The sequence below is a fragment of the Dicentrarchus labrax genome, unplaced genomic scaffold, assembly GCF_905237075.1.
Source record: "Dicentrarchus labrax unplaced genomic scaffold, dlabrax2021, whole genome shotgun sequence".
Classification (NCBI taxonomy): domain Eukaryota; kingdom Metazoa; phylum Chordata; class Actinopteri; family Moronidae; genus Dicentrarchus; species Dicentrarchus labrax.
Genome location: NW_026136720.1, coordinates 1,862,337 through 1,886,253, shown reverse-complemented (window position 1 = coordinate 1,886,253; position 23,917 = coordinate 1,862,337). Strand labels below are relative to the sequence as shown.

Here is a 23,917-nt window from a genome sequence, read left to right as displayed (position 1 = left end):
GTTAATAATGACCTTCTGACTGCTTCCGACAATGGACTTGTCTCTGTACTTGTATTATTAGATCCTAGTGCTGCATTTGACACCATTGACCATGATATTCTTTTACAGAGACTTGAGCATCAAATTGGCATTAAAGGAACCGCACTAAGCTGGTTTAAGTCATATTTATCAGATCGCTCGCAGTTTGTACATGTTAACGATGAATCTTCAATAAATACTACAGTTAGTCATGGAGTTCCACAAGGTTCTGTACTTGGACCAATACTATTTACTTTATATATGCTCCCTTTAGGCAACATTATTAGGAATCACTCCATTAACTTTCACTGTTATGCAGATGATACGCAGTTATATCTATCAATCAAACCCAATGAAATTAATCAATTATCTAAATAACAAACATGTCTTACGGACATAAAATCCTGGATGAGCTGCAATTTTCTGATGTTAAACTCAGAAAAAAACGAAATTCTTGTTCTTGGCCCCAAAAACCTTAGAGACTCACTGTCTAAAGATATAGTTACTCTAGATGTCATTAACTTGGCCTCTAGCACCACTGTCAGGAATCTTGGAGTTATCTTTGATCAGGATTTGTCATTTAACTCCCACATAAAGCAAACCTCTAGGACCGCCTTCTTTCATTTACGTAATATTAGAAAAATTAGACACATACTATCACAGACAGATGCAGAAAAACTAATCCATGCATTTGTTACTTCAAGGCTGGATTACTGCAACTCTTTTTTATCAGGTTGCCCCAATAAGTCCATTAAAACGCGAATTAATTCAGAACGCTGCAGCACGAGTACTGACAGGAACTAGAAAAAGAGATCACATCTCTCCTGTACTAGCTTCTCTGCACTGGCTCCCTGTAAAATGTAGAATTGAAATTAAAATCCTCCTCCTCACCTATAAAGCTCTTCATGGTCAGGCCCCTTCATATCTTAAAGAGCTCATAGTACCCTATTACCCCTCTAGAACACTACGTTCTCTGAATGCTGGGCTACTTGTGGTTCCTATAGTCTCTAAAAGTAGAACAATTCAATTCAATTCAATTTTATTTGTATAGCGCCAATTCATAACAGAAGTTATCTCAGGACACTTTTCAAATAGAGCAGGTCTAGACCGAACTCTTTAACATTAATTACAGAGACCCAACAGTACCACCATGAGCAAGCACTTGGCGACAAGGGCAAGGAAAAACTGCCTGTTAAAAGGCAGAAACCTAGGACAGATCCTCCGGCTCTAGGTGGGTGGTCGTCTGTCTCGACCAGTTGGGGTGAGAGAGAGAGAGAGAGAGAGAGAGAGAGAGAGAGAGAGAGCGACAGACAGACAGACAGACAGGTGCACAGCAACAACAGTATTGGCAATGGCAGTCAAGCAGGACCATGGCAGGAGGCTCCACCAGGATCCATGAGAACCTGCGAGACGAGAAAGCACAAGAACTCCGGGGAAGAAGTGGAGTTAGTAACATGCATTAAAGGGACATGAATGAGTGCAGAAAGAGAGAGGAAGAGAGTAGCTCAGTGCACCATGGGAAATCCCCCGATAGTCTAGGCCTATAGCAGCATAACTAAGGGATGGTTCAGGACTCACCTGATCCAGCCCTAACTATAAGCTTTATCAAAGAGGAATGTCTTAAGCCTACTCTTGAATGTGGTGAGGGTGTCTGCCTCCCGAACCACAACTGGAAGCTGGTTCCACAGGAGAGGAGCTTGGTAACTGAAGGCTCTGGCTCCTGTTCTACTTTTAGAGACTATAGGAACCACAAGTAGCCCAGCATTCAGAGAACGTAGTGTTCTAGTGGGGTAATAGGGTACTATGAGCTCTTTAAGATATGAAGGGGCCTGACCATGAAGAGCTTTATAGGTGAGGAGGAGTATTTTAAATTCAATTCTACATTTTATAGGGAGCCAATGCAGAGTAGCTAGTACAGGAGAGATGTGATCTCTTTTTCTAGTTCCTGTCAGTACTCGTGCTGCAGCGTTCTGAATTAATTGGAGCGTTTTAATGGACTTATTGGGGCAACCTGATAATAAAGAGTTGCAGTAATCCAGCCTTGAAGTAACAAATGCATGGATTAGTTTTTCTGCATCTGTCTGTGATAGGATGTGTCTAATTTTTCTAATATTACGTAAATGAAAGAAGGCAGTCCTAGAGGTCTGCTTTATGTGGGAGTTAAATGACAAATCCTGATCAAAGATAACTCCAAGATTCCTGACAGTGGTGCTAGAGGCCAAGTTAATGCCATCTAGAGTGACTATATCTTTAGACAATGAGTCTCTAAGGTTTTTGGGGCCAAGAACAAGAATTTCGGTTTTTTCTGAGTTTAACATCAGAAAATTGCAGGTCATCCAGGATTTTATGTCCTTAAGACATGTTTGTAATTTAGATAATTGATTAATTTCATTGGGTTTGATTGATAGATATAACTGCGTATCATCTGCATAACAGTGAAAGTTAATGGAGTGATTCCTAATAATGTTGCCTAAAGGGAGCATATATAAAGTAAATAGTATTGGTCCAAGTACAGAACCTTGTGGAACTCCATGACTAACTTTAGTATTTATGGAGGATTCATCGTTAACATGTACAAACTGAGAACGATCTGATAAGTATGACTTAAACCAGGTTAGGGCAGTTCCTTTAATGCCAATTTGATGCTCAAGTCTCTGTAAAAGAATATCATGGTCAATGGTGTCAAATGCAGCACTAAGATCTAATAATACAAGTACAGAGACAAGTCCATTGTCAGAAGCAGTCAGAAGGTCATTATTAACTTTAACCAGAGCTGTCTCTGTGCTATGATGAACTCTAAATCCTGACTGAAAATCCTCAAATAAACTATTGTTATGTAGAAAGTCACACAACTCTTTGGCGACTACTTTCTCCAGAATCTTAGAGAGGAACGGGAGGTTAGAAATCGGTCTATAGTTGGCTAAAACCCCTGGGTCAAGAGTAGACTTTTTAAGAAGGGGTTTAATTACAGCTACTTTAAAGGACTGTGGTACATATCCTGATAATAAAGAAAGATTATTCATATCCAGTAAAGAAGTGCCAATTAAGGGAACAACTTCTTTAAGCAGCCTAGTTGGAACAGGAGCCAGAGCCTTCAGTTACCAAGCTCCTCTCCTGTGGAACCAGCTTCCATTTGTGGTTCGGGAGGCAGACACCCTCACCACATTCAAGAGTAGGCTTAAGACATTCCTCTTTGATAAAGCTTATAGTTAGGGCTGGATCAGGTGAGTCCTGAACCATCCCTTAGTTATGCTGCTATAGGCCTAGACTATCGGGGGATTTCCCATGATGCACTGAGCTCCTCCCTTCCTCTCTCTTTCTGCACTCATTCATGTTCCATTTATGCATGTTACTAACTTCACTTCTTCCCCGGAGTTCTTGTGCTTTCTCATCTCGCAGGTTCTTGTCGATCCTGTTGGAGCCTCCTGCCATGGTCCTGCCAGATTGCCGTTGCCAATACTGTTGTTGCTATGCGTCTCTCTCTCTCTCTCTCTCTCTCTCTCTCTCTCTCTCTCTCTCTCTCTCTCTCTCTCACCCCAACTGGTCGAGACAGACGACCACCCACCTAGAGCCGGAGGATCTGTCCTAGGTTTCTGCCTTTTAACAGGCAGTTTTTCCTTGCCCTTGCCGCCAAGTGCTTGCTCATGGTGGTACTGTTGGGTCTCTGTAATTAATGTTAAAGAGTTCGGTCTAGACCTGTTCTATTTGAAAAGTGTCCTGAGATAACTTCTGTTATGAATTGGCGCTATACAAATAAAATTGAATTGAATATAATCATTATATACTGATTATAGTATTATAATCAGTATCGTTATAGTATTGACTATAATCAGTAAATAATACAGCTGTCCCCTCTAGGACGATCTGATACTTATCCTGGTAACTGAGTTACAATACGATACAATCTGACACAGTTCTTAACATTATTATTTTACATTTTACATTAAAGTAAGACTATTCTATAAAAGTGACATTGTTTACCTTCAGATACATTTATTTAAAAAAAAAAATCAGGAATCACAAGTATTTTTTGGTATTTTTTGGGACAAATGTCTGATTTCAGAGTTACAGTCATTGTGTTTGTAGCTTGACAGACAGACAGACATACATCCATCTGTCTAACCCGTACCTTCACATTTATTTCTTTAAAGCACTAATAACGATAAAGTTCTTTGATTCCTCGATATATATACACTGAATGTAATGTAATATAACGTAATATATAAAATATAATGTAATATATATAATATAAAGTAATATACACTCAACAAAATTATAAACGCAACACTTTTGTTTTTGCCCCCATTCATCATGAGCTGAACTCAAAGATCTAAGACTTTATCTATGTACACAAAAGGCCTATTTCTCTCAAATATTGTTCACAAATCTGTCAAAATCCGTGTTAGTGAGCACTTCTCCTTTGCCGAGATAATCCATCCACCTCACAGGTGTGGCATACAGTTGTGACCAAAATTATTAGCCCCCCTCATGAAATTAGACAAAACTCTTGATTTCTCCATGGAAATGGCCATTAACAACACATGTTTGTTATTCTGGAAACAAATACACTACAAAGACAAAAGCTGACAAGTTTGGTTAGGATATTTTATTGATACAATGAGTTGAAACAAAAAAGGGCAAAAAATGATAAATCCAAAATTATTAGCCCCCTGTCACATTAATAGTCAATAGTGTAACCTTTCTGAGCCACAACTGACAACAACCTCTTAGAGTAGTTCTTTACTAGGTTGGCACAGGTCTCCTGAGGTATTTTGGCCCATTCTTCCATTGCAAATTGTTCCAGCTGATCCAAATTACGTGGTTTCCGAGCATGGACATTCACTTTGAGCACCCGCCACAGATTCTCAATAGGATTGAGGTCTGGGCTCTGTGCGGGCCACTCCAGGACCTTGGTTTTGGTATCCTTCAGGAACTGTTGGACCAATTTTGATGTGTGCTTTGGGTCGTTGTCTTGTTGGAAGACCCAGCGATGACCTAAGGATAGACTACGAGCAGATTTCTGCATATTATCCCTCAAAATGTCAACATAATTTTCTTTTTTCATGATGCCATGCACCCGAACAAGGCTCCCTGTGCCTGAGGCTCCAAAACAGCCCCACAGCATGATGCTCCCACCACCATGTTTAACTGTGGGAACTGTGTTCTTAGGGTTCAAGGCATCTCCCTTTCTTCGCCAAACATAAGCAACATCCATGTGCCCAAACAATTCCAGTTTAGTCTCATCAGACCAAAGCAGACTTCCAAAACTCATCTTTACCTTTCAAATGTGCTGCTCTTTGAGTAAAGGGGTTCTTCTTGGACGATGGCCCTGAAGCCCACCACAATGGAGAGCCCTCACAACTGTGCTCCTTGAAACATCAACTCCAGAAGAGGCCAGGTCAGCAACAATCATCTTGGCAGATGTCCGGGGATTCTTGCTGACATCTATGACAATTTTCCTCTCAAGAGTTCTTGAAATCTTGAGCTTACGACCACGCCCAGGTTCGTTTCTTACAGAATTTGTCTCCTTGTACTTGGCAATGATGCAACGTACAGCGGTTCTAGACACTGTGAAACGCTTGGAAATGGCAGTATAGCCTTCCCCCTTATCATGAGCCTCCACTATCTTCTTTCTGAGCTCGAGACTGATTTCCTTTGTCTTTGGCATGGTGAGTAAAAGTAGTCCCTCTCAATAATGTGTGCAAGTGCCCGGTTCCTTGGAGTCCTTTTATGCTGATTGAATGTTCAGGTGTTGTTAGGAAGCCAATTGACTGCACAGGTGTGGTTTGAAAGCTGATTGGTTAATTAGGTGTGTTTTTGAAGGCAAGAATTCACATGGGGGGAAATATTATTGACATCCCCATTTTTCTCTATATTTGATATAAAGCAAGCCTAAAATTTTATTTTATATTCCAAAATGTACCAAAAGCTGCTAAAAAGCACCGTTGAAAGTTTGATTATATCGAGTTTTATCAATGCTGCAAACATTGGGAAGAATTTTAGGAAAATGTTCCCTAATTCCTGGTGGGCTAATAATTTTAGTCACAACTGTATCAAGATGCTGATCAGACAGCATGGGTATTGCACAGGTGTGCCTTAGGCTGGCCACAATAAAAGGCCACTTGAAAATGTCACTGTATTGGGGGGTCTGGGGGGGTCCAGAAACCAGTCCGTATCTGGTGTGACCACCATTTACCTCACGCAGTGCAACACATCTCCTTCGCATAGAGTTGATCAGGTTGTTGATTGTGGCCTGTGCAATATTGGTCCACTCCTCTTCAATGGCTGTGTGAAGTTGCTGGATATTGGCAGGACCTGGAACACGCTGTCGTATACGACGATCCAGAGCATCCCAAACATGCTCATTGGGTGACATGTCCAGTGAGAATGCTGGCCATGCAAGAACTGGGATGTTTTCAGCTTCCAGGAATTGTGTACAGATCCTTGCAACATGGGGCCGTGCATTATCATGCTGCAACATGAGGTGATGGTCACCATGGGGAGCAGGGCTTTCAGTCGCTCTGCCCCCCAACTCTGGAACTCACTCCCACCGGACCGGAGGAACCTGGACTCTCTCACACTCTTCAAATCAAGATTAAAAACTCACCTATTCAGAACTGCCTACCCCACTTAACCATCTACATTGTCTTTTCTTATCTGTTTCTTATTTCTTGCTGTTTTTTTGTTTGTTTTTTTTGTTTTTTTTGTGTTGTACGGTGTCCTCGAGTGCCCAGAGAGGCGCCTCTAATAATTTAATGTATTATTATATTATTATTATGGTCGTGGATGAATGGCACAACGATGGGCCTCAGGATATCGTCACAGTATCTCTGTGCATTCAAAATGCCGTCAATAAAATGCACCTGTGTTCGTTGTCCATAACACACGCCTGCCCATACCATAACCCCACCGCCACCATGGACCACTCGATCCACGTTTGACATCAGCAAACCGCTCACCCACACAACGCCATACATGCTGTCTGCCATCTGCACTGTACAGTGAAAACCAGGATTCATCCGTGAAGAGAACACCTCTCCAAAATGTCAGACGCCATCGAATGTGAGCATTTGCCCACTCAAGTCGGTTACTGCAGTCAGGTTCGAGACACTGATGAGGACGATGAGCATGCAGATGAGCTTCCCTGAGACGGTTCCTGACAGTTTGTGCAGAAATTCTTTGGTTATGCAAACCGATTGTTGCAGCAGCTGTCCGGGTGGCTGGTCTCAGACGATCTTGGAGGTGAAGATGCTGGATGTGGAGGTCCTGGGCTGCTGTGGTTACAAGTGGTCTGCGGTTGTGAGGCCGGTTGGATGTACTACCAAATTCTCTGAAACACCTCTGGAGACGGCTTATGGTAGAGAAATGAACATTCAATTCACGGGCAACAGCTCTGGTGGACATTCCTGCAGTCAGCATGCCAATTGCACGCTCCCTCAAAACTTGCGACATCTGTGGCATTGTGCTGTGTGAGGGAACTGCACATTTTCGAGTGGCCTTTTATTGTGGCCTGCCAAAGGCACACCTGTGCAATACCCATGCTGTCTGATCAGCATCTTGATATGCCACACCTGTGAGGTGGATGGATTATCTCGGCAAAGGAGAAGTGCTCACTTACACAGATTTGTGAACAATATTTGATAGAAATAGGCCTTTTGTGTACATAGAGAAAGTCCTAGATCTTTGAGTTCAGCTCATGATAAATGGGGGCAAAAACAAAAGTGTTGCGTTTATAATGTTGTTCAGTGTATATAATATAATATTATATAATGTAATATATATATATATATAATATAATATGATATAATATAATATAAAATGTGTGTGTGTGTGTGTGTGACTCACATGTCGTCTCTGCAGTCTGGAGGTTTCTTCAGTCGTTCTCCTTTAATCAGATACTCGTAGATCTCAGAGTTCTCCACGCCGGGGTATGGAGTTTGACCACGAGTCATAATCTCCCACATCGTCACGCCAAACGCCCACTGATACACACAGAATATAGTCATTAAATCAATAATCTATAATCATTAAACAGTGTATTAACTCTAGAGCTATGTTCTATATGGAGCTGATTAAATCAATAATCAATAATCATTGTCTGTTTATCCAGTCTGAAGCCACATGTTTACCATCCACTGTCAGGATCTTAACCCTCGAAGAACTTTTGGGGACCAAACATGTACATTCTGCTTATATCAGTTTAAAGGCTAATTGTATGAAACTTGGCCAGGATTTGATTTTTCTTATTATTTTTAAAATTCAGCAAGATTTGCATATATACCTACACCCTTTACCCTCGGGCCCAATTTGGCCCCATTGACTTCCATTATAACCACATATTTTTGATATACTGTAATCCTGACAAATTATAATGCTTTTACCATGAATACCTAATAAATCTGAGCCGGTACCTTCAAAATACAGGGAAAACAGGTTTTAGGTGTGATGACCCCCCCAAACCACCAGGGGCATCAGAGGTTGTTGGCTGGTTCTCTTACCTTGCAAAATGCAATAAAAGAGCTGAACACCATAAAAATGTTCTTGGTATGTTGGGATGGGTGATATAAAAGAGGGCGCGTGTGTATGTGTGTGTGTGTGTGTGTCTGTGTGTGTGTGTGTGTGTGTGTGTGTGTGTGTGTGTGTGTGTGTGAGTGAGTGAGTGAGAGATTCGAATCAAAGGCCAAATGAGCTGTTTATGTTTTTTCTTGATCGAGAGAGAGCCTCCTCTCTTCTATTGGATGCGTGATATAGCCTGTTTATGCAGGTGCAATTTAGGAGTGAGAATAGTTGGAATGGTAAAGGGTAAATGTTAAATGGCTGACCCTGCAGCTCGGAGGAGGAAGAGGAGGAGGAGGAGGAGGAGCCACAGCCAGTGTCCTCCACAAAGCAGAGGCAGTGTGTCTTGTGCCCACACACAAAATATATTTAAAAAATAAAAAAAATGTTATATCTATGGTTAGGTCTGAAGTTGTTGAAAAGATTTGATGCGGTAAAAGTTAAAAAAAAATGTATGTATTAAATTTTTATTAGGGACCGTTTTGGGACCTAAGGTTAAAAAGTGTAACTTAATTTTAAAGGTGCCTCATCAGAGAAACAAGCTGAGCTTTTAATAAGGTGGAACTGCTTTATTCAGTGATTTTAATCAGCGGGTCTGTTTGTTTTGGAGAGGAGGAGACCTCTGTGGATCATTGGGCTCCCGGTAGAAACCTCCTGAACCATGAACACTGAAGGAATCCTAACTAGGAGAAGCTGACTGCAATGACGCCAATGGTGGTGAAGACAACAACTCCCATGATCCCACACTGCTTCACCTCCTCATCTAACCAATTTCATATTCTCTTATTGTTTGATGTCAGAGGCCCCCTAGTGGCAGGAACTACACACTGGTGAGTTCTGCTTTAACACTGTAGCAGTTCTTATTTTAAACGTGATTTAATTTTTACGTCTGGTTTATCTTGACTTGACCTTATACCGTACATTGTGTGTCTGTGTGTGTGTGTGTGTGTGTGTGTGTGTGTGTGTGTGTCAGTACCACGTCGCTCTGTGTGGTATAAACGTTGTCAGCCAGACTCTCCAGAGCGATCCACTTCACAGGCAGTTTAGAGACTGAACCCTGACGGTAATAATCTCCACTGTAGATCTTCTTCGAGAGTCCAAAGTCTGCAACACACACTGTCATATTCTCATCCAGCCTGCAACACACACACACACACACAAAGTTCATTAATGACAATATATTAGGTTAAATCTCTCCATAAACACATGACAGTCTCTGTTTCTACTTTAATATCAATTAAAGTTAAACCTTGAAGTGTCAGAAAGCACACTGGAGAAAACATGGAGGTAAAGATCAGTCCATCCAGGTACTTTGGCCTGGCATTAAGCCTCGCCCCCTTTTAGGTGAAAACAGACCCTCTCATTTGATTGGTGGGAAATATAAATTCTTTAGTCTATGCCAATTTAAAAGCATAAAATAAGAATACTGTATTAATATTTAGCTATTAGGATCAGAAATCCTACGACCGGAAAGGCAAACAATTACCAACGATCAGCGTCCTAATGTAAATAATTAATAGTTATTGATGAGTGTCATCACAGACACAGATACCTTACTGAAACTGATATTTCTGCAGTCTGTTCAATGTGACGTTACTGTAAACTAATGTTTGTGTTCATTAATCTACCTTTTATTACGAGACCACAGAAGAAGAAAACAGGAGGGTTTATCTCCACTTCCTGTTACTTTCTGCTGTTTACAACGTTCATTATTAGAAGGTAGGTCATCTCAGTTTATGGGAATTAAGGTTCAAATCCCCTCTGCTCCACACTGTCAAACCAAACTCCATTCATTCAAGTGTCTTACTCTTTAGGGAAGTAAAAAAAAATCAAAACTATATTTTCTTAATTGTTTGACGTGTAAAATGTGACGCAGCAGTTTACCACTGGACACTTTTACAGGTTTAGGTATTAGTGGACTTTAAAGCAGTATGTAGGTAAGGGGGCATAGCTTAGAGCTGATTGGTGGACTGACATGCAGTTCCGAGCAGCAAGGTCTCTGTGGATGATGCTTCGGCTGCTCAGATACTCCATCCCCCGAGAGATGTCCAACATGAACTGGAGCAGAGTCTGCAGAGACAGGTCCTGAAGGGGGACACACACAGCAGGAATAGTATCTGATGATGTACCTATGTCACATGACCATCATTTACTAAATCAGTTTAGTACTTTTTGGAAGAAGAATGAACTCAAAAAACTAAATAAAACCAAACTGATGATAAAAATTAGCAAACATCAGCGTGATAAGAACGACCAAAAAATGACAGAAACCATCTTTATGAGCTACACTGCAGTCAGCCACCAGGGGGCGATAGAGAGAGTCTATACTGCAGTCAGCCACCAGGGGGGAGAGAGAGAGAGAGAGAGAGAGAGAGTCTATACTGCAGTCAGCCATTAGGGGGAGATAGAGAGAGAGAGTCTATACTGCAGTCAGCCATTAGGGGGAGATAGAGAGAGAGAGTCTATACTGCAGTCAGCCATTAGGGGAGAGAGAGAGAGAGAGTCTATACTGCAGTCAGCCACCAGGGGGGAGAGAGAGAGAGAGAGAGAGTCTATACTGCAGTCAGCCACCAGAGGAGAGAGAGAGAGAGAGAGAGAGAGAGAGAGAGAGAGGAGAGTCTATACTGCAGTCAGCCACCAGGGGGAGAGAGAGAGAGAGAGAGAGTCTATACTGCAGTCAGCCACCAGGGAGAGAGAGAGAGAGAGAGAGAGAGAGAGAGAGAGAGAGAGTCTATACTGCAGTCAGCCACCAGGGGGAGATAGAGAGAGAGAGTCTATACTGCAGTCAGCCATTAGGGGGAGATAGAGAGAGAGAGTCTATACTGCAGTCAGCCACCAGGGGGAGATAGAGAGAGAGAGAGAGAGTCTATACTGCAGTCAGCCATTAGGGGGAGATAGAGAGAGAGAGTCTATACTGCAGTCAGCCACCAGGGGGAGATAGAGAGAGAGAGTCTATACTGCAGTCAGCCATTAGGGGGAGATAGAGAGAGAGAGTCTATACTGCAGTCAGCCACCAGGGGGAGAGAGAGGAGAGAGAGAGAGAGAGAGAGAGAGAGAGAGAGAGAGAGAGAGTCTATACTGCAGTCAGCCACCAGGGGGAGATACAGAGAGTTATTTAATAGCTGTCGGCCATATTTATATCTGATGACTTCATAAACTCAATAAACTGTTACCTGAGCTAATTAATAAATTAGCTCAAACCCTAACCCTAACCCATAAATTAATTAATAAAAAGTAGAAGTTTTTATCACGTACGTTCCTAAAGTAACAGCGGTATGTTCCTAAAGTAACAGCGGTACGTTTGTATAGTACGTTTGTATAGTTTGGTACGTTTGTATAGTTTGTATAAAATACATTCCTAAAGTAACAGCGGTATGTTCCTATAGTAACAGCAGTATGTTCTTCTTACAAACGGATGTTCTCCCAGTCTGGACAGCAGCAGGAACGTGTGCAGATCTCCGTGTTTCATGAAAGGAAGAACCACCATCGGGATGGGCAGCCTCTGACCATGACGGCGGTGAAGACTCACTCCTATTGGACAGAAGAAATATTTTTAACCACATTAACAACGATCTGTCTCTTTTAATTGTTATTGACCACAGGCAGCTTTAAACTTAAACTCAGTAACCTCACCACCTTCATCACCAACTCTTCCTCGGTCAGTCCCTTTATCGGTGCAACATTACCACTGCCTCCAACAATCTGTTTGAGAGCTACATAATGTGGTCTTTCCTCTGCAGCAGCTACAGGCTGTTACACTGTCTGACTGACCTCCAGTAAAACACAGAATCCATTTTAAAGTCTAACTTATCCCGTTCAACGCCTTGCATGGCCTGGCCCAGTTATATAGGGTTGTTGTTCCAGCTCCTGATCACCCCGACCATCTCATCAAAACCTCCATCAATGAGATCAACCTGAGAGTTTAACCTTTTTAAAAACGCTCTGTTTGACTTTAGCTTTGTTTATTGTTATTGTGGTCATATGCTGCTATCTTATACATACACATACATACATGTGTATGTATGTATGTATGTATGTATGTATGTATGTATGTATGTATGTATGTATGTATGTATTTTATGTGAACTGTGGAGGTCAAGATGAGATCTGGAAGACAACTCTGTGACAAATTAGAACCTCCATGTGAATGAACCCGCAGCTGCTTGTGCAAACAAAATGTGGAAGACTCAGTAGAAGAAAACCTTACTCGTGTCCACATCATAAAATCAAACATTAACTACAGAACAACAGAACATCTACAGAACAACAGAACATCTACAGAACAACAGAACATTCACTGAATATCTACAGAACAGAACATCCACAGAACATCTACAGAACATTCACAGAACATTCACAGAACAACAGAACATCCACAGAACAATAGAACATCTACAGAACAACAGAACATCCACGGAACATCTACAGAACAGAACATCCACAGAACATCTACAGAACAACAGAACATTCACAGAACATCAGAACATCCACAGAAACACAGAACATCCACAGAACATCTACAGAACAACAGAACATCCACAGAACAGAACATCTACAGAACAACAGAACAACGAACATCCACAGAATAACAGAACATCTACAGAACAACAGAACATCCACAGAACAACAGAACATCCACAGAACAATTCAATTCAATTCAATTTTATTTGTATAGCGCCAATTCATAACAGAAGTTATCTCAGGACACTTTTCAAATAGAGCAGGTCTAGACCGAACTCCTTATAACATTAATTACAGAGACCCAACAGTACCACCATGAGCAAGACCTTGGAGACAAGGGCAAGGAAAAACTGCCTGTTAAAAGGCAGAAACCTAGGACAGATCCTTCGGCTCTAGGTGGGTGGTCGTCTCTCTCAACAACAGAACATCTACAGAACAACAGAACATCTACAGAACAACAGAACATCTACAGAACAACAGAACATCCACAGTTATGTGGAACCCTGGTTATGTGTGTGTATGTATGTGTGTGTGTGTTACCGATGAGCTGGATGACGTTGGGGTGGTGAAAGTCCTTCATGTAGGCTGCCTCCTTCAAACACTGCTCAATGTCACCTGATGACGTGATGTCAGCTGGAGGTCACAGGTCACCACACCACACACACACACACACACACACGGTTAGGGTTTACCTCTGGTACATCAGCAAATGTAAACAGTTATTTATTTGTAGAGAGACACTGAGTCAGTTTGTTCAAATAAATCATATAATTAATAATACAGGTCTATTTAATAAAAATCTTTTGGAGCTTTAGTGGCTCAGAACAGACAGGTTTAAGACACTTCTGCGTTGGCGTTGTCCATTATATATACACTCATTGGGTTAGCAAGCTAACGTTATCCAGCTAAAAGCACAATCAGACAATATGTTCAACTAGCTTAGCAGTAATGTTAGCTTTGACTTTGGACTTTGTGTTGGACTCTGTGTTGTGGTGGGTGTCGGTCGTTTGTAGACGTTAGCGAACTCCATTTATAAGCTAACGTTAGCTAGTGTTGCACACTGTTGGCACTGTAGGGAAGCGGAGAGAGAAGGCACTCGGGAGCATAAAGGTCACAACCTTTGACCCTCATCCTACATAGAGACAGAAATCAGTCCACAGGCAGCAGAGGAACAAAGCTACACTACAACCTGTTCACTCTCTGCTCACACAAACTGATTCACACACACCGATTATTACAGAGACTGAACAGGATTCGCAATCTGCATTTGGAATCTTTAATTGTCGTGACAGCAGTGTGGGTTTCTGTGGTATTTCTGTCATATTCAGATATACAGTGATGGTTTCTGGGTAAAATTAATGCTATATGTCTTCAACTTAAACCAAGGAAGAAGAAACTTACATTTCAGCACTTTGACTGCCACCTTCTGGACAGACGAGTCCTCTGTCTTCAGGAACGCCTCACGCACCGAGCCAAACTCACCTTCACACGTACACAAACACATTTAACATTTATTAGCTCAGTTATTGTTCAATTATTGATTATTATCATTCATTTATTTATCTGGACTTGTGTGTCATCCTGGGTGTTTATTCACTGTTCTCTTTTACAGTGTCACTGTTGACTCAGCTCCATATACAAACTGTATACATACACACATGGACAAAATTGTTGGTACCCTTCAGTTAAAGAAAGAAAAACCCACAATGGTCACTGAAATAACTTGAAACTGACAAAAGTAATTAAATTAAATTCAATTCAATTAAATTCAATTTTATTTGTATAGCGCCAATTCATAACAGAAGTTATCTCAGGACACTTTTCAAATAGAGCAGGTCTAGACCGAACTCTTTAAAACATTAATTACAGAGACCCAACAGTACCACCATGAGCAAGCACTTGGCGACAAGGGCAAGGAAAAACTGCCTGTTAAAAGGCAGAAACCTAGGACAGATCCTCCGGCTCTAGGTGGGTGGTCGTCTGTCTCGACCAGTTGGGGTGAGAGAGAGAGAGAGAGAGAGCGAGAGACAGACAGACAGGTGCACAGCAACAACAGTATTGGCAATGGAAATCTAGCAGGACCATGGCAGGAGGCTCCACCAGGATCGATAAGAACCTGCGAGACGGGATAATATATATATATATATATTTATTTATTTATTTATTTAATAATAAATTAAAATGTACTGAAAATTAACTAATGAAAATCAGACATTGGTTTTAATTTGTGGTTCAACAGAATCATTTTAAAAAACAAACTAATGAAACTGGCCTGGACAAAAATGATGGTACCCCTAGAAAAGATTGAAAATAATTTGACCATAGGGACATATTAAACTAAGGTGTGTCCTGTAATAAGCATCACAAGTGTCTTCAAACTTGTAATCAGTCAGTCTGCCTATTTAAAAGGTGAAATGTAGTGACTGTGCTGATTGCTATCATGGTGTGTACCACACTGAACATGGACCACAGAAAGCTAAGGAGAGACTTGTCTCAGGAGATAAGAAAGAAAAGCATGTTAAAGGGCAAAGGCTATAAGACATAAGGGCGGCTGTGGCTCAGAGGCAGAGCAGGTCGTTCCTCAATCGGAAGGTTGTGGGTTCGATCCCCGGCTCCTGGTGCCACATGTCGAAGTATTCTTGAGCAAGATACTGAACCCCGAATTGCTCCCAATGCCGTGCATCGGTGTGTGAGTGTGTATGAATGTTAGTTTCTGTTCGATGGACTTTGCCATCACTGAGTGAATGTGTGTGTGAAAGGGTGAATGTGGCACGTAGTGTAAAAGCGCTTTGAGTGGTCGGAAGACTAGAAAGGCACTATACAAGTACAGGTCCATTTACCATTTACCATCTCCAAGCAGCTAATGTGACTACAGTTGCACATATTATTTAGAAGTTTAGGGTCCAACCTCCCTGGATGTGGCCACAAGAGGAAAATTGATGACAAATTGAAGAGATGGATAGTACGAACAGTAACCGAAGAGCCCAGAACAACTTCAAAGAGATTAGAGGTGAACTCCAAGGTCAAGGTTCATCAGTGTCAGATCGCACTATCCATCGCTGTTTGAGCCAAAGTGGACTGAATGGAAGACGACCGAGGAGGACACCACTGTTGAAAGCAAATCATAAAAAAGCAAGACTGGAATTTGCTAAAATGCGTTTTGGGAGACAGAGACAAAACTGGAGCTTTTTGGAAGTCACATCAGCTCTATGTTCACAGACGGTGAAATGAAGCATACAAAAAAAATACTGTACCTACTGTGTGCTTTCTCGTCTCGCAGGTTCTCATGGATCGTGGTGGAGCCTCCTGCCATGGTCCTGCTTGACTGCCATTGCCAATACTGTTGTTGCTGTGCACCTGTCTGTCTGTCTGTCTGTCTGTCTGTCTGTCTCTCGCTCTCTCTCTCTCTCTCTCTCTCTCTCTCTCTCTCTCACCCCAACTGGTCGAGACAGACGACCACCCACCTAGAGCCAGAGGATCTGTCCTAGGTTTCTGCCTTTTAACAGGCAGTTTTTCCTTGCCCTTGTCGCCAAGTGCTTGCTCATGGTGGTACTGTTGGGTCTCTGTAATTAATGTTAAAGAGTTCGGTCTAGACCTGCTCTATTTGAAAAGTGTCCTGAGATAACTTCTGTTATGAATTGGCGCTATACAAATAAAATTGAATTGAATTGAATTGAATTGAAACATGGAGGAGGCTCGGTTATGTTCTGGGGCTGCTTGAACCTGTGCAGGGTACAATGAAATCTCAAGACTATCAAAGCATTCTGGAGCGAAATGTGCTGCCCAGTGTCAGAAAGCTCGGTCTGAGTCGCATGTCATGGGTCCTCCAACAGAATAATGACCCAAAACACACAGTTATAAACACCCAAGAATGGCTAAGAGCAAAACATTGGACTATTCTGAAGTGGCCTTCTATGAGTCCTGATCTAAATCCTATTGAACATCTGTGAAAGGAGCTGAAACGTGCAGTCTGGAGGAGGCACCCTTCAAACCTAAGACAGCTGGAGCAGTTTGCTCACAAGGAGTGGGCCAAAATACCTGTTGCTAGGTGCAGAAGTCTCATTGAGAGTTACAGTAATCGCTTGATTGCAGTGATTGCCTCAAAAGGTTGTGCAACAAAATATTAAGTTCAGGGTACCATCATTTTTGTCCAGGCCAGTTTCATCAGTTTGTTTTTTTAAATGATTCTGTTGAACCACAATTCAAAAGCAATGTATGATTTTCATTAGGTAATTTTCAGTAAATGTTTAAAGTTATTCAAGTTATTTCAGTGACCATTGTGGGTTTTTCCTTTCTTTAACGGAAGGGTACCAACAATTTTGTCCATGTGTGTATATCCATTGATCAGCCCTAACACAGTGAGCTCTGCCATTAACACTGATTATCTGGTTATCAGGGCTCCTGTCAGTGCGGGGGGATCAGGTAGACAGTGAACAGAGTTAATGTGTTAGAAGCAGGAAAAATGTGCAGCGTGATGATCTGATCCACTTTGACAAGAATCACTTTGTGATGGACGACTGGGTCAGAACATCTCCAAACCTGCAGCTCTTGTGGGGGGTTCCCAGTCTGCAGGGGTCAGTACCTGTCAAAGTGGTCCAAGGAAGGAACAGAACCAGAAACAGGGTCATGGGGGGCCGATGCTCATTGATGCAGGTGGGGAGTGAAGGCTGGCCCGTGTGGTCCGATCCAACAGACGAGCTACTGTAGCTCAAACTGCTGAAACAGTTAATGCTGGTTCTGATAGAAAGGGATCAGAACACACAGTGCAGAGCAGTCTGTTGGTCTGGGACCAGTCAGGGAGTCCAGTGCTCACAGTGTTAATGCTGATCGGTGGATGTGTATATATATATATATATATATACACACACTGTGTACATAGCTGCAACAATCAGTTAGATCAGATTCAGTTTCAGTCATGTGAACGTGTCTGGTTTTAGTTTTGTGATGGTTTTCTGTATTTCTTTCTCATAGCTCAGTAACTATTTTGTTGACTGAACATTATAACTGGATCACTGCGTCCATGTTTGACATTCAGACAGAAACCTGTTCAACACAGTGACCTTTAAATACTGACATTCACTGTGTTTGTGTACACACACTGAACTACACACACACACACACACACACACACACACACACACACACACACACACACACAGGTTCAATAGAGTTCAGTTTTCTGCTTCCACACACATGCAGCAACTGAGCACAGCTAATGCTTTGCTAACAGCGTGTGTGTGTGTGTGTGTGTGTGTGTGTGTGTGTGTGTGTGTGTGTGTGTGTGTGTTACCTTTCCCCAGCATGTGTCCCAGTGTCAGCAGCCTCTCTGGGATCAGAACGTCCTGCAGTTTGTTCTTCAGGTCGTTGTTTATACTGAGACTGTCCACTGGAGGGAGACACACATCATCTTTTTATTCCACACATTCTTCTTCTTCCTCATAACCTGCCACCTACATTGCCCACAATGCAACTGGAGTGCTGACAGCCATGTGGTAGATTGTGCTCACTGACAGTGTTAAAGCTGCATTCTCTCCAACAGCCAGCAGGGGGCAGCTCAACTCTGATGTTATTGAGTCTTATGGAGAAGTTGATTAATGAGCTCAGTAAACAGTTTCCTGATGAGTTTCTGGTCTCAGTCTCTAGTTTCAGTCTTCTTCCATACAGCATGATGTTCATTTAGTAACTGATGGTCCCATTTAGAGTAAAACAGACCATAAAGCAGGGTATGCTTTAGGGCGGGGCTACCTTGTGATTGACAGCTCATTCTCAGTGAGTCCGTCCAGCTCAACCAAACTCAGATCAAACTGTCAAACAGTGCTGACCAGATATGGATCCAGATTCTGTTGTTGACTATTTCTCTCCTCAAATCTGTTCACAAACACATTTTACTGTTTATCTGGAATACCAGATCCTGTGTGAGCAGGAGAGCCGCCATTGTTTCCAAACCAAGAGCAGCCAATGAGAGCAGAGCAACTCGTGACCTCCGCTGGCTGCTAAACACCAACATGGAGACGACCATAAAGCCCAACTGGAGGTTCAGAGCTCCACAGACCGATGGAGGACCACAGAGTCCCAGTGTGTTAAGTTAGCAGCAGCTAATGTAGCCAGCAGATGAGCAGCAGCTACAGAAACAAACTGAGGTTCAGCTTTAGTATAAAAATGATCTCTGTGAGTTAAGCACAGCAAGGTTCAGTGACACCAGATCAGTCCTCTCGTATGAGCTGAGTTATCTGCATCCTCCCCAGGACTGAGAGACAGAGTTTTTACTTCACTGCGGTCTAACTGCAGTACCACCTGTTGACCACCAGGTGTCTCATTTAGAACTTGTGCTCCCGAGGAACATTCACTACATCTGATTGGCCGACAGGCAGCAGGTAAATACAGGCTGACTGAGTGAGTCCATCAATACGGGTAGCAGTGTTTCCTGTCAACAGACTGTTGAAGGACGTCCACCGTTTTCTTGCTGATTGACCTTCACTGGATAAAAGTGGTCCTCCAGATAAAAACACCAACTGTTATTATTATTATTATTATTATTATTATTATTGTTGTTGTTTCAGTGTCACAGTAATTCAGTTATTGAAATGCTTTTATTATGAAGCAGCTAATACATAACAATGTACTGGTGGGGGGCGGGGGGGGGGCAGGAAGGTCATCCTGGGCAGCCAATCACAGTGCTGACTCAGACAATCCGTAATAGTGTAATAATAGTAGTTATAGTTACTCACATGTGGACTCCTGCAGCTCAGCACAGTTTCTGTTAAAGGATCGAGCTGCTGTGAACGAGACCGAACTCTCAGGACCTGCAGGCTTAAAGGCCAGACTGAAGACAAACAGACAGACAGACAGACAGTAAACTCAGAAACTCATTAACATCTATAAAACCACTCTTCCTCCTACAATCATCCATTAATGATCAATAATAGATCATCAATATGTCAGTTTAAGGAGCCTGTTGGACGATGAATGAGAGAAAGATGGAGCAGTTCTAAATAAATAAATAGTTCTTCAGAGGTTTTTGTACCCAAACTGCGTCTCCTTCCCGCGGCGGCGGGCAAGGACGGTGAGCAGCAGTCCGACCACAGTGGCCACCAGAAGACTGAGCAGCAGGCCGACCCACACATGGCTCCGCTGGACATGGACCTGCACTGAGGGACCAATCAGATCATTGGATCAATAATTATTGATGTGTTCATATACAGCGGTGTAATAAACTGTCTCTGAGGTCTACCTGAGGCGGGCAGTACCAGCACCGGGGAGCTCCAGGGTCCACAGCCAACAGAGGTGCAGGCTGAGACCTGGAAGGAGGCATTAAAGAAGCGTCCTCCTCCTGAAAGCTGGGCCAAGTTCTCCTTGAACAGCAGAGGCTCCTGCAGGAGAGGAATAGGGTTAGAAACAGGAAATGGCACCAAGTTGGCCAGACACACTCAGAAAGGTTCTTACCTGTGGTTCTCCTCCCAGAGTCCACTGCACCTTGTAGGCCAACAGCTTCCCCTGAAGGTCCTCATCCTGCAGCCGGGCCCAGTTCAGCGACAGCTGCTGCTCTGACAGCTCAAACGTCAGGTTCCTGGGGGCCACTGAGGGCACTGAGGATAGTTATACTGTTACACTACATGGTAAATGGTAATGGACTGTACTTATATATCCCTCAAAGCACTTTACACTACAGCCACACTCACACACATTCACACAGCGATGGCAAAGCCCATTGAACAGAAACTAACTCATTCATTAACCGCTGTCTCCAAGGTCTTGCTCATGGTGGTACTGTTGGGTCTCTGTAAATGTTATAAGGAGTTCGGTCTAGATCTGCTCTTTTTGAAAAGTGTCCTGAGATAACGTTTATGAATTGGTGCTAGACAAATAAAATTTGATTGAAAATTAACGTTCACACACCAATGACGCAGCATCGGGAGCAAATTGGGGTTCAGTATCTTGCTCAAGGGCACTTCAGCATGGAGCAAGGAGGACCAACAAACTTCCGATTAGTGGATGACCCGCTCTACCTCTGAGCCACAGCCGGCCCTGTAACAGTGTGTGTAAGGGAGGTACTACAGTCTCTGTCGTATATATATATATACACATCAATCAGCCAGAACAAGATGAGCACTGAAAGTGAATAACTCTGATTGTCTGCCTATCATGGCTGCTGTCAGTGGGTTCTGTACAGTAATCAGTGGATAAAGTTATAAAGTTGTGTTTCTGTACTGTAATTAAGGACCAATATCAGATCAATAAGGATGGTTAGTGTCTGACTGAGAACATAGAATTAATGAGCAGAACACATCCTCTTTAATGGCTCTGACCTGCATTCTCATTGGCTGTCAGCTGGATCAATAATATCAATATAATCTTTTCCAGGTCTCCTGCCCTCAGTCTCGCGCTGTGTTTCATTAGTCGTTCAACATGCCCTCGGGGGAATCCCCGCCGCCATCATAAGTGTCGTTCCAATTGTCTGGAAAACTGAAGTGAACTTGGTGAGATGGACCCTCGGAGGGCTGAGGGAGCGAGTGAACAACGATGGTCACTCCGAGGTGGATATCACCCACAATGCATTGCAGTTTACGTCATTGCCGCTATCATGCCGACGGCTGCCAATGAGTAAGGGCAAGTGCGTTTCATTTTAATCCCCTGCTCCTCCCCCGCCCACTTTCCCTCCGCGCTCAAGTGGCCTCCGTGCGACGTATGCTGTTACGTCATACCAAGGGCTGAGGGTAAGTGAACGAGGGGAAGTGGAACTACTAATGAAACGCAGCCAAAGTCCCTGATGTAAACTGCTCTGAGGTCAGCCTCTGCCTGCAGGTGGCTCTGCAGAGCCTGAAGGCTGCAGCACAGTCCTTTCATATGGATTGAGGCCACAGACAAAAGCCGATTGTACGGGGAGGACTGGAATCTACTGGATCACATCCAGCTGGACCACACACACACACACACACACACACACACACACACACACACACTCACTAGTAGTTCAGTGAAAACAGGAAACCAGCAGACAGCAGGATCTCTGCTCATTAAAACAACCAATAAAACTATGTACCCTAACCCAATAAAAATTAGTTTTTTTCAATTCAATTCAATTTTATTTGTATAGCGCCAATTCATAACAGAAGTTATCTCAGGACACTTTTCAAATAGAGCAGGTCTAGACCGAACTCTTTATAACATTAAAAACTGCTGCTCTACTTACAAGTCCCAAATATCAATATCTGATCAATATGATTAATCAGGAGAAGATTCTGCAAAACAATTTAGATATAGATATTTTGTATTAATTTATTTTAATTTTATTTATTTTTCAGCTCATAAAAACTCATCTATCATCAATAACCATCAATGATCAATAACATCTATCGTAACCATCTAGGATCATTAACATCTATCATCTATAGTCAATAACCATCAATGATCAATAACATCTATCATCTATAACATCTATCGTCAATAACCATCAATGATCAATAACCATCAATGATCAATGATCACTAACTTCAAAGATCAATAACCTCAATTATCAATAACTTCAATGATCAATAACCATCAATGATCAATAACCATCAATGATCAATTACTTCAATGATCAATGATCACTAACCATCAATGATCAATAACTTCAATGATCAATAACCTCAATGATCAATAACCATAATGAGCAATAACTATCCATGATCAATAACTATCCATGATCAATAACTTCAATGATCAATAACTTCAATGATCAATAACTTCAATGATCAATAACTATCAATGATCAATAACCATCAATGATCAATAACCTTTAATGATCAATAACTGTCTACAGCCTGTCTCACCTGACTCAGGTGTCTGGAAGTGCAACCAGGAGGAGAACGGTGACGCTCCGACCTCGTTACTGCAGGAGACTCTGACACTGTAATTACAGTGACTCCTCAGACCAGGTAGGACCTGCAGGTGAGGAGGAACCTCCACCTCCTGCTGAGGGAGGTCCCACCTACGAACTGAACGCCTCGACAGCTGGAGGAGAAGGAGAAGGAGGAGGAGAAGGAGTAGCAAGAGGAGGAGGAGAAGGAGAAGGAGTAGCAAGAGGAGGGGGATAAGGAGGAGAAGGAGTAGCAGGAGGCGGAGGAGAAGGAGTAGCAAGAGGAGGGGGATAAGGAGGAGAAGGAGTAGCAGGAGGAGGAGAAGGAGGAGGAGAAGGAGTAGCAGAAAGATGAGGAGGAGCAGGAGGAGAAGCAGGAGGAGTAGGAGGAGAAGAAGGAGTAGCAGAAAGATGAGGATGAGCAGGAGGAGAAGCAGGAGGAGTAGGAGGAGAAGAAGGAGCAGGAGAAGGAGCAGGAGGAGGAAGAGGAGGAGGGGGAGCAGGAGGAGGAGGAGAAGGACGAGGAGAAGGAGTAGCAGCAGTAGGAAGAGGAGGAGAAAGAGGAGGAGGAGGAGGAGGAGCAGGAGGAGAAGGAGCAGGAGGAGGAGAAATATTAAAATTAAATACTGTTTTTCTTTACTGAAATTGACTGTTTGTTTGTTTGTGTCATATTTCTCCTTTAGTGTGTGTGTGTGTGTGTGTGTGTGTGTGTGTGTGTGTGTGTGTGTGTGTTACCTGGAGGATGCAAGTAGACAGCTCAGAGTGTCCAGTGAATCCTGGTTTCCATGACAACGTGACGTTGTTGTCCACCATCTTCAGGACCTGCAGGCCGACTGGAGCCGCTGGCAACACTAAACCCCGCCCCCAGAGAGGTATCAGCCAATCACAGCTCTGCAACACTTCTAACGGCATGCTAACATTAGCATTACAACCAACACTATGCTAACATTAGCATTACAACCAATCAGAATAATGTCTCTACAGGTGAACTTCCCTTTCAGAATAATGTTGACAGTCACACAGTGACGCTCCTGCAGGTGAACT

At 42.7% G+C, this 23,917-nt stretch overlaps 1 protein-coding gene and 1 long non-coding RNA gene across 2 annotated transcripts in view; one reads left to right on the top strand and one right to left on the bottom strand.

Moving 5' to 3' along the window:
- tyro3 (TYRO3 protein tyrosine kinase) overlaps window positions 1–23,917 on the bottom strand; it is a 38,491-nt gene that overhangs the window by 2,387 nt on the left and 12,187 nt on the right. Inside the window, exons 6-18 of the mRNA XM_051380812.1 lie at window positions 23,609–23,724; window positions 22,848–23,028; window positions 20,479–20,621; window positions 20,267–20,405; window positions 20,060–20,183; window positions 19,764–19,858; window positions 18,326–18,421; window positions 14,437–14,517; window positions 13,576–13,668; window positions 11,984–12,105; window positions 10,550–10,659; window positions 9,551–9,710; window positions 7,864–8,000 (exon numbers count right to left, since the gene is read on the bottom strand). Coding sequence (XP_051236772.1) covers window positions 7,864–8,000; window positions 9,551–9,710; window positions 10,550–10,659; window positions 11,984–12,105; window positions 13,576–13,668; window positions 14,437–14,517; window positions 18,326–18,421; window positions 19,764–19,858; window positions 20,060–20,183; window positions 20,267–20,405; window positions 20,479–20,621; window positions 22,848–23,028; window positions 23,609–23,724 — 1,597 coding nt within the window. The remainder of the gene's footprint in view (window positions 1–7,863; window positions 8,001–9,550; window positions 9,711–10,549; window positions 10,660–11,983; window positions 12,106–13,575; window positions 13,669–14,436; window positions 14,518–18,325; window positions 18,422–19,763; window positions 19,859–20,059; window positions 20,184–20,266; window positions 20,406–20,478; window positions 20,622–22,847; window positions 23,029–23,608; window positions 23,725–23,917) is intronic.
- On the top strand, window positions 3,353–16,708 carry LOC127352505 (uncharacterized). The gene is made up of 2 exons (XR_007881122.1): window positions 3,353–3,607; window positions 16,524–16,708. It is a non-coding gene; the product is annotated as an uncharacterized LOC127352505 (long non-coding RNA).